Source organism: Leucoraja erinacea, chromosome 1 (assembly GCF_028641065.1).
Source record: "Leucoraja erinacea ecotype New England chromosome 1, Leri_hhj_1, whole genome shotgun sequence".
Taxonomy (NCBI): Eukaryota; Metazoa; Chordata; class Chondrichthyes; order Rajiformes; family Rajidae; genus Leucoraja; species Leucoraja erinaceus.
The window spans coordinates 122,707,756-122,719,145 of NC_073377.1; the positions used below are offsets into that span (position 1 = coordinate 122,707,756).

At 42.9% G+C, this 11,390-nt stretch overlaps 1 protein-coding gene across 1 annotated transcript; it reads left to right on the top strand.

Moving 5' to 3' along the window:
• The first annotated feature begins 6,882 nt into the window (after positions 1-6,882).
• On the top strand, positions 6,883-10,936 carry LOC129701474 (transcription factor Jun-like). The gene is made up of 3 exons (XM_055642674.1): positions 6,883-7,219; positions 7,941-7,994; positions 8,743-10,936. The coding sequence occupies exons 1-3, from the start codon at positions 6,898-6,900 to the stop codon at positions 9,354-9,356; spliced, it is 990 nt and encodes a 329-aa protein (XP_055498649.1). The 5' UTR covers positions 6,883-6,897; the 3' UTR covers positions 9,357-10,936.
• The last annotated feature ends 454 nt before the right edge of the window (positions 10,937-11,390 follow it).

Here is an 11,390-nt window from a genome sequence, read left to right on the forward strand (position 1 = left end):
TCGATGCATTATGGAGGTGGTGAATTGCAGATATCAGAACATGTAGACTAATAACAGAAATAGCGTGCTACCAAAATTCTAATATGGCCTAGAAGCAATATGATGAGATAGCTGAAGTATTAGAAAGATCTCATCAATCTTGGGTTACAGAGAATGACTTGTTTTCACATTGAGTGGTAGCAATAAATATAAATTGTGTACAGAGCGAAAATACATATACCATAAGGTTTTTCAGACTCTAAATCAGTTCCACCTGGGGTTAAGGTTCTGATCATACTGTAGCAGAGGAGAACTTGCTCACAGTGCCAAAGACCTGCCTTTGATCCTGACCTCGGGTGTTGTCTGAGTGGAGTATGCACATTCTCCCTGTGGGTTTCCCCAGTTTCCTCCACATCCCCAATATGCTTGAGTTTGTACATTAATTAAGTGGCCTCTGTAAATTGCACCTAGTGTGTAGAGAGTGGGTGTGAAAGTGGGATAACATCGATGGTAGGTGTTGACTTGTTGGGCTGAAGGGCCTGTTTCCATTCTGTATATCAACATTTTAATTGTACTAGTTTTTAACCTTTATATTAAATTTGGAATCTTTATCATAATTTATGCTGTGAAACTGGTTTATAATTAGCCATACTAATTTGACAACTTCACCTAATGTGATCTAGGGGAAGAAAAAAACATCTCAGTTTCAAGTTCTGTAACTAAATCCTCATCTTGCCATTTACGGTAGTTAAATATATGCTACAAGTTTCCATTGTTTCAGTATAATTGGTTGTCCAAAATTATAAATGCTATTTGAATAGTAGGCTAACTTTAAAGTTTTGTGACTTGCTATTGCATCCTATTGGTACTTTTTTCCAAGATACAGAACCAAGAATTGCCTTTGTATGCCTTAATAGCCTTATTATTTACATCCAACTTTAACAGTTAAACTTAAATTAACTGTGGTGGAATTTTGCCCTTCACATTAGGTTTATTCCATTGTTTTAGTCATAGAGTGATACAGTGTGGAAACAGGCCCTTCGGCCCAACTTGCCCACACCGGCCAACACGTCCCAGCTACACCAGTCCCACCTGCCTGCGTTTGGCTCAAATCCCTCCAAACCTGTCCTGTCCTGTCCTGTCTAACTGTTTCTTAAATGCTAGGATAGTCCCTGCCTTAACTACCTCATCTGGCAGCTCGTTCCATACACCCACTACTCTTTGTGTAAAAAAGGTTACCTCTCAGATTCCTATTAAATCTTTTCCCCTTCACATTAAACCTATGTCCTCTGGTCCTCGATTCACCTAATCTGGGCAAGAGACTCTGTGCATCTACCTGCATCTACCTGATCTATTCATGATTTTATCCACCTTTATAAGATCACACCTCATCCTCCTGTGCTCCAAGGAATAGAGTCCCGGCCTACTAAACCTTTTCCTAGTCCTGGCAATATCCTTATGAATCTTCTCTGTACCCTTTCCAGCTTGTGCTGAAGTTCAGTTCACTTCATCTTAGTTTATTGTCACGCGTACCGAGGTACAGTGATAAGCTTTTATTGTGTGCTATCCAATCAGCGGAAAGACAATACATGATTACAATCGAGCCATGGGTGTATAGATACGTACATGTTGAGGGAATAACGTTTAGTGCAAGGTAAATCCAGTAAAGTCCGATCAATGATAGGCTGAGGGACACCAATGAGGTGTTCTCTAGTTGTGGTAGAACTGCTCTCTAGTTGTGGTAGGATGATTCAGTTGCCTGATAACAGCTTGGAAGAAACTGCCTGAATCTGGAGGTGTGAGTCTTCACACTTCTGTACCTTTTGCCTGATGGGAGAGAGGAGAAGAGGAAGTGGCCAGGATGCGACTCATCCTTGATTGTGCTGCTGGCCTTGCTGAAGCAGCGTGAAGTTTAAATGGAGTCCATGGAAGGGAGGTTGGTTTGTGTAATGATCTGGGCTGCGTCCACAATTCGCTACAATTTCTTGGTCTTGGATGGAGCTGTTCCCAAAACAAGCTGCGATGCATCCTGATAAAATACTTTTTATTGCGAATCTGTAGAAGTTAGTGAGAGTTGGGGAATTGCCGAACTTCCGAAGCCTTCTAAGGAAGTGCATATATACAACATCGACAGCTCTGCCCATATCAGCCGTTTGGTCACATCTTCAAAAAACTATCAGATTTGTGAGACACAATTTCACATCTACAAAACCATGCTGACTATCCCTAATCAACCCGTGTCCATCTAAATGCCTCCCCACATCACTTCCTTCCAACACAGCTGCTCCCAACAGGCCGCTCCGCTACATCTAGCCTTACTTTTATTTGCTATTTAATGTAATCAACTAATTTGGATGTCCAGCCAATTCACTCTCTTGTTACTTAGAACTGCCGCTCCTCTCCTGACGTCTGCATTAACGGTTCAAGGCTGTCCCTGGGCGAGTTTTTTAAAGTTTAGAAAAACAATAATGTACTTTGTATTTAAACTATGTAATAGCACTGATTTTTTGTGTCCTTAAATGTTTTAACAACATTTTCTAATATAGTAGGATGTATATCATCCATCTTTGCACAATCAGCTAACTCACTTGAATATTTCAGCCTCGTAGTTTATTTAAATTATAATCCCATGTATGATCCAAGCCTATGGACAGAATTGCAGAATGTGATTTTGTGTATATTGCTAAGCATCTAAAAAGTACCCATGTAATAAAAATAGTCTGGCTTTAAAAAAAAAAAAAAGTTAAATAAATGTTCTTTATGATCTATGTTTGTAGTAAGAAAGAGAAGCTCTTGGGGTTTGCTAATTGTAAGGACAGGATACCGGGGGGGCTGATTTGGAATGTATTGTTATTTTTGACAAATTTTATTCCCTTTCACTATGTCTTTAAATGTAATATCTGGATGAAAAATAGCAAGACTTATGAATCATAAGTGAATCCTTAAATTTTGCATGAGCTGGAATGCGTGATTTGCCATTGTTTTGAAAAAGAGTGTTGGTAAAACATTAAGCCAAATCAGGTTAGCTGGCTTTAAACTACTACACAGTTTTGCAGGGGATACATTATTTAAAACATTGGTCAAATATTTATAGTCAAATGTATGCAACTGCCGATCTTTAAACATTTACTTTATGGTAGGCGCATGTGTTCAGATCCTATGCATGTTACAACAGGGTACTTTCCTGTGACCCGTTTGTAACCCGAACAGTTTGTTGGTTGGAAATGCAGCCACTCAGCAATTGATTTAAATAAAAAGCATGGCAACATGTAATTAAACCAGCATATTTAACTCAGCCATTCGTTTGTTGCCATGAACAGAGTTCTCACGCGGCAGAAGATGGCAGCAGCAGCCGGTAAATATATCCCACTGGTCTTCCAAACGCTTGGTTTTAATGTATGAGCTGTAATTAGATCGAGAGTTCAGAACCTGGGGAGGATCTGTAAATCCTAGAAGTCCTTCAAGGTAGAAAAACTTGCCCTCCTTACTCGGACTGGTCTTTATGACTCTGGACTGACAGCAATGTGGTTCCACTTGCCTGTCCTGTGAAAGGACTTAGTAGAACACTTATTTCAAGACAATTAGGAAATTACATTGAGGAAGGAAATACGTGTCATGCCAGTGATTGCAATATTCATGCATGAATTTAAAAAAATGTAATTGTAGGTAGAGATAATTAAAGTGGGGTCTTATCAAAGGCCTCGCAAGTCCATTGTCTACCTTGAACACACTGCCCTCAATAGTTTTGTTACCTCTTAAAACCATTTGTAATTGACCAGACAGAATCTCTCATAATAAAGCCATTCCAACAGTCTGTCTACCTTTGCAAGTTAGATTTTTTTCAATAATTTCCATTTGACTGTATTCACTTGTTCTATCCCTGCTGCCCTTTTTTGGATAAAGAAACCACTCTTGCATACCTCTATTCCTTTAATACCTCATTTGTGGCCAGTGAAGATTTTAAAATTGTCAGAGCCCCAAAAACATCTTCCCAAAGCACCCTGGAATTTATCCACTTCTAATCCTGCTAGGGCATTTCATACATCTTTTATTAATATGAATTTGTTTCTGAAGTTCACAGTACCTCTCCTTGAATTCTATAGTTACAATGGCCTTAGTTATACTAAGCAATTGTTTCGCTGAATACTTTCGCTCAGTCCGCCTGGACCTACCTGATTTCCCGGTTTCCAAACACTTTAATTCCCCTTCCCATTCCCACGCTGGCCTTTCGGTCTGAGGCCTCCTCCATTGTCAGAGTGAGGCTAAACGCAAATTGTAGGAATACCATCTCAAATTACGCTTGGGCAGCTTACAACCCAGTGGTGTGACTATTGATTTCTCTAACTTCAAGTAACCCATGCATTCCCTCTCCCTCCAATCCTCCCTCATCCAGTCGCACCAGCTTCTTGTTCTCACCTAGCAAATGGCTAATAATAGTTTCCTTTATCACCATAACTATTTTGCACATCTTTCATTCATTTGTTCCATATCTCTCTGCATCACTGTTTATCTCTCTGGTTTCCCTTTTCCAGGATCTTGACCCAAAACGTCATCCACTCCTTCTCTCCTGAAATGCTGCCTCTTCCGCTGAGTTACTCCAGCACCTTTGTGTCTTCCTTGGTTAGATATTTGCTTTGGTCTGTCATTTTCACACCTTACATTCACTTTGTACCCTTCCATGTCTCTAGTTTCCCTTTCCCCTCACTCTGTCTGAAGAAGGGTCTCGACCCAAAACGTCACCCATTCCTTCTCTCCAGAGATGCTGCCTGGCCCGCTGAGTTTCTCCGGCATTTTGTGTTTATCTTTGCTTTAATCCAGCATCTACAGTTCCTTCCTACACATCTAGAATGGTAGAAAGGAAATGTAGAATGGTTCATTATTAGCTGAGGGGGAGGTGACAAGGAGGCCTACAAACTGTAAAATTAATCAGAACAGTAGAACTAGTCAGAGAACTAGGGTGGGGGAGGGATAGAGAGAGTAGCGATGAAGAGGTGGAGCCTCGTGAACAGCGCCTCCTGCGAGTGTGGGGACCCAACACAGACAGTGGAGCACGTAGTCACCAGTTGCCCCAAACACCGGCCACCCAATGGTAAACGAGGTCTGATTGACCTGGACGATGACACATTGGCCTGGCTCGCCTTAACGAGCTGCAGGACTAAAAGACATACGACAGAAGAAAAAGAGAGAGTGAGGAAAGCAAGGGTTACTTGGCGCAGGCTTGGCGATCGTTTCGCTGAACACCTCCGCTCTGTCGAGTGGTGGCGCCATCGAGTGCTGCAGCCTCGCCTGCAGCTGTGCGTTCTTTCATCCTTTTTTTTAGTCTGTCAAACGTATTGTTTTGGAGGCCTTTTAGTCTTTTTATGGTGGGGATGAGGGAAACTTGTTTCCAGTCGCTACCTAGTCGAGGATGTGTCTTTCCTCCGAGCCGCATCTTCGCCCCCCCCCCACCATCTGGATTGGCACAGCCTTTCCTGCCAGAGACCCGGCCAGAGCTTCAGCTTCAGCACTGAAGTACCATCGGGGAGCGGGTGATACCTCACCAGGTCGCTGTTTTGGAAGCTCCGGAGTGCTGGGACTGCTGTGGAGCTGTGGTCTGCGGAGCTTCCAGCCGCGGGCGGCGCTGACTTTAACATCGCGGAGCCTTGGGATCTCCCACCGAGGTCGCCAGTGTTGGAGCTTCGCCCAGCTCGGCCCGTGGACTTCGGGAGTCAGTGGCAGATTCAGAACTCCAAGCCGCTGAGAGTGTTCTTCCGACTGCGGAGTTCCATCATCCGGCGAGGGGGCCTGAAACATTGGTCCGCCGTTGCGGGGACTGCAGAGGCCTCAATAGACCCTGACCACAAGAGGAAGAGGACTGAACTTTGTTGCCTTCCTTCACAGTGGGAAACGTTGAAAATTGGGGGGGGATGTTTTTATGTTTAATGTTAAATTCTATAGTGTGTTTATCTTAGTTGTGTGCTGCATGGTAACTCAAATTTCACTGCACCACTTGGTGTGTGTGACAATAAATGTCCTTTGTCCTTCAGTCTACTACCTGAACTACCGGTTGCTAAACACTTTAAATTTACCCTACACTGACCTTTCTGTCCTTGGCCTCCTCAATTGCCAGAGTGACGCCCAACTCAAATTGGAGGAAAAGCACCTCATATTTCGCTTGGGCACCTCACACCCCAGCGGTATGAACATTGACCTCTTTAACTTCAAGTAACCCTTGCATTCCCTCTCTCTCCATCCCTCCCCTCTCCCAGTTCTCCGACTACATTTTATCTGTTTGCTTTGTTGTTGCCTTCTCCCAACTAACAATGATCTGTTCTACATTTTCCTTGATCTCCATTCCCTTTGTCCTGTTTTCACGACTCTGAAGAAGGGCCTCGACCTGAAACGTTACCCACTCCATCTCTCCAGAGATACTTACTGCCTGTCCCGCTGACAGAGTTATTCCAGGGTACACAAAAATACTGGAGAAACTCAGCGGGTGCAGCAGCATCTATGGAGCGAAGGAAATAGGTGACGTTTCTGGCAGAAACCCTTCTTCAGACTGATGGGGGGGGGGGGGGGGGGGGGGGGGGGAAGGAAAAAGGAAGAGGGGGAGGAGGGGGGCCCGGGGGGGGGGGGATGGGAGGAGACAGCTCGAGGGTTAAGGAAGGGGAGGAGACAGCAAGGGCTAGCAAAATTGGGAGAATTCAATGTTCATGTCATGCGGACGCAAGCAACCCAGGCGGAATATGAGGTGCTGTTCCTCCAATTTCCGGTTTTGCTCACTCTGGGAATGGAGGAGACCCAGGAGTTACTCCAGCCTTGTGTGTCTATTATATCTGGGCTGTAAACCAGCGTCACCAGTTCCTTCCCACACACACAGCGTCAGCCGGGGGAGCGGGGTCCGGTTGCCGTGGAGATGTCGTGACGTTTCCGCGCGTAATGGGCGCGAGGATGTGCGTCAGCGAGCGGCGTTACGTCACGCCACGTTCCAGTGCGGAGCTCAGCGCTGACCGGCGGCGGCGGCGGCGAGTTTGTCGGCTTGTGATGGCGGCGCCTTTCTACCGGGACCACACGACCAGCAGCGGGCACCTGGAAGCGGCGCCGATGGACAAGAAGAGCGCGGCGGCGGCGGCGGATCGGCGCCCCCCGTCTCAGGAGCTGAACGGCGGCTCCGTGCTGACGCTGCCGGAGTCGGGTGCCCAGGCCGACAGGCCCGGAAGCAGGCGGGAAGCCGAGGGCCTCGTCCATCCACTGGCGAAAGGTGAGAGCGGCTTCCAGCTCCCGACCGAGCGGCCGGCCGGCCCGCGCTGTAGACGCTGCTTGGTGGCCGGTGTTCTGCGCTGGGCTCCGAGTATCCGGAGCCACATGCCCGCTGGTGCTTCCTTCCCCTGCTAACAACTCTGCGACCACTCACTCCCCTCCCCTCCCTTCCCTGCTTTCCATCAAAGATCTTATAGCAGAGCTCATTGCTTCCTCCCCGACACATTCGCGTGTGGCTTGAAGAAGAATTTGATGCAACGGTGAGGATGCGCACGGAAACGATCATTGAGGCTTTAAAGAAAACTGGAGCGATGTGGATCGAGGCAGCAGCAGGTCACCACCGCCAACATATGATTATAACAAAAGTCAAAAAGATCGCAGATGCTGGAAGTCTGGAATGAAAGCACATTTTGGAAACACTCAGTAGATAAATGGTGGTAACTTTTCAAGTCGAAGAGCAGTTTTCGAAGCTTTCAGGACGTCCCATTTATATTTGTTTCCACCCGAGTGATCGTTGCACTTGACTATCCCACGCCATCATGAGATAATTTACTGAATTTACTATTTAAAGAGTTGATGGTGAGGAGCGTGATTTCCCCGCCCCCCTCCCCCCAACTTGTACTTTTTATTTCTAACCTCCACTTTTCTCTCAATTCAAGCGTGCTTTTTTATATAATTAAAATTAGTTTGTATTTTTAAAATATATTTATTACAATTTGCAGGTAGAAGATTCTTGCTTGGAGGCAGAGACGAGATTGAAAATCCGCACCCTTATGGTAAGTCTTCACACTAATGATGCGTTTAAGTGCACAGTACTTTAAAGTGGGAGTTCTAAGGATATGCGAGGTGGTATTTAGGTTTGCAGAATAAAAGGCTGGTGGGTGGAATACCTTTTTTTGCGGGTGGGGGTGGGGGTAATTCGGTAGAGATTGGTGATGTCATTGACATGGACATAAAGAGAACATATATAAAGTATGGTAGAGGAACTTTAGAGGTCATTATAGAGATATCATTTAACTGATATACTGTATATCAAGGTTATTGGAATATCTGTCTTTATATCTAAGGCAGGAGTTTAAAGTTAGACATTATGTAGCAATTATGATTCACCAATTCAATATTGTGAAATTTAGAATGTGGACAATGTCTTGATGGTTTTGAATAATAAGTTAATGGATGATATAATTAATAACTTAAAATTATTATTGGATTTGTTTGGGTATGTAGAGATGTATGTTTGAATATGTGCTGTGAATCTTTATAATCTATCACTGGATGCTTAGTCAGTAGTATATTTAAGATTAAAAAATAGAGATTTTTGTAGTTTTGAGACATGCTTATCTCAGGCAATTTGGTCTCTTGATAGTGTGAAGGAAAAAATGCAGCTTTTCTATTAATGATAGATGATTAATGTGTCAAATTGTAAGGATTTTTGTAGTTGTGTAGAATGTGGGCTGAATGACTCATCCATGTATTGCTGCTTAAAGTGAGTAATTTGATAACTTGGATTTTCTGTCTTTAAAGCATTGCAGGATTTGACCAAACAGAACCAACATGTGGTCTTGGCGGGAGCCCCATGCTCAGCTCATACCTCCACCGCAATCTATCACGGCAGTCTGCATTTGGCCCAGTCGAAAGCAGATGTCCCTGTCTATACCAACCTTGGCAATTACAATCCAAGCTTGCCCAACACAGGCTCTGAAAGTTATCCCACTGGCCATGTTCCCTATGCAAGCCCAGCATCATTACAACATCATTTATCAGCTTTGGCACAGCTCATGTGTCCAAAATATCAAGAAGAGCCCCAGACAGTACCAGAAGTAGGCCCACTAAGTGAATCTCCACCACTCTCCCCATTAGAAGATGGAGGGCAGCATATCAAAGCTGAAAAGAAGAGACAGAGAAATCGCATTGCAGCATCAAATTGTCGAAGAAGGAAATTAGAGAGAATTGCAAGACTGGAAGATAAAGTAAAGACCCTAAAATCAGAGAACTTTGAGTTAACCTCAACGGCAAGTGTACTACGTGAGCAAGTGGTGCATCTCAAACATAAAGTGATGAATCATGTCAATAATGGATGTCAGGTAGTGCTTGCATCCTCTAGCCTCCTAAAGCCAGAAGAAAACGGCAGCATTTAAAATATCCTGCTTAATATAGCTTGATCAAAAAATTAGTTCTGCGGAGAAGTGCTGAATTGGATGCTCATCTCGACTTTTGTATTTCCAATAAGCTGCTAAACATAATCTGAAGTTATTCTGCAGAAATGCTTTGAGCAGCTACTTCAAATGCTTCATTTTGAAGAAAGAAAATGGAAAGAATACCTGCAGCCCAGTGTACCTCCTCTTGATGATTGTTCTAGTTATACAGGTGTAGTGAAAGGACTGTAACAGTTCACCTATTTTCTGGAAATTTTTCTTTGTGTAAACTTACTTTCTTCGCAGTTTAAAATAAAATAAGTCACCTTTGAGGAAAGCCTCTTTGCTTACCTTGGAAGGTATCTGCTGAAAATATTTAAATTGAAATAATTAATTTTAATTTCCTTTTCCAAAAAAGTAAAGATAGAAGTAGAAAGCTTAAGTTTGGATTTGGATTTTGTTTTTTTTTAAAGAATAGTTTTGATATACAATTATATTTGTGGAGATCACAAAAGTTTAATCCCATTCAATACACTGGATCAAATGTTTTTAAGTGTGGTAAATAATTGCAATGGTTTATTCCTCGCAAAGATTGTCAACTCATTTGTTATACTTTAAAGAGCTTAAAGGAATTAATTTCACATTATTTGCAATTGTTTTGGCTAAATATATTACATGAGTTTGTATTGCTTTTGTAAGTTACTGTATGTTGAACATGCTGATCATTGGTGTTAAAATGGTACATTGCTGGAGAGGATTGCTTAACAGTCTGTGATGGTCAGAGTCCTACCACATTCCTTATAATGTGCATCTTATTTCTAGGTGTTGGATGTGGTTCAATCTCCCCGAGTTGTGGGTTCAAGCTTCAATCACAGCCTTAGTCTGTAATTTAGAAGTCCTGAAGGAATGCTTCAGAGTTTGAGGTGTCTTTGAATTGGCATAACACTTTCTGCCTTGTGCCTTGACATTTTGTGGACACCTTGCAAATTAGGTGGCATTTTCAGTGTCCCACACAAGCATTTAAAGTTGATAATCTGGTTATTTATTTCATTTATATTTGTTGAAACATGCTGCAGTCAAATTTCCTGCTTGTTTCGTTTAATTGTGGTGGAACTTTAAAAGCACCCGTGGCTGGCTATAAAGCACAAATAGACATGCCAAAATTGTGAAAGGTGCTATAGAAATACAGCTTCCTTATGGTCTTGGACTTGTACATCATTGCATTGCGTCCTTTTCTGAAACTTATTATTTAGTTATTTGTTCAATGGTGGTACTTGCTAATTTAATTTTAATGTTAATTAAATGTTTGAATATTACTGTATGTTTACTTGCATTTCCATTGGGATGGGCTGAAGCTCTAGAGCAATTTCAATCATTTAAAATTGAGATATTCAACCAGTTCTGAAAATAGTGTTCCTTTTACAAGATAAATCTGTATCAGTTACTTACAAAAACACCATGAAGGCAGGCCATCATTGCTTACTCTGCCCAGGCACTGGGTTTGAAAGGCAAAAAAAGAGGCTTATATCTATTTATATTCGAGATAAAACTTTGGTAAATTCAAATAAACAGTTTGTTAACAATTTCGGTTTATCCTTGCATTGTTTTATATTTGCTAATATTCATAATTGTGCCAAAGAATAATTGTAAAAATAATGTACTTCTGCACTGATTGTTTGCAAAGGAATCTTTGCATAAGAAATTTGCACACATACAAGCATTACCGTTGCATTCCAACTGAAAGTGCCAGGATATTCCCTATACAATCTGTAAACTGGCCTGGTCCAGGAACGCTGAGGCACTGTATAAGGGACAGAGCCACTTTCTGAAGCGGCTCAGCTCTTTCAACGTCTGCAGTAAGATGCTGCAGATGTTCGATCAATCGGTGATGGCCAGTGCCATTTTCGTCGCTGTCATGTGCTGAGTAGCAGGGCGTAGGCCGCAGACGCTAACAGAATTAATAAGCTCATCAGGAAAGCTGGCTCCATTCTGGGGTGGATTTGCATTCACTGGAGGTGGTCTTGGAGGGGAGGATGC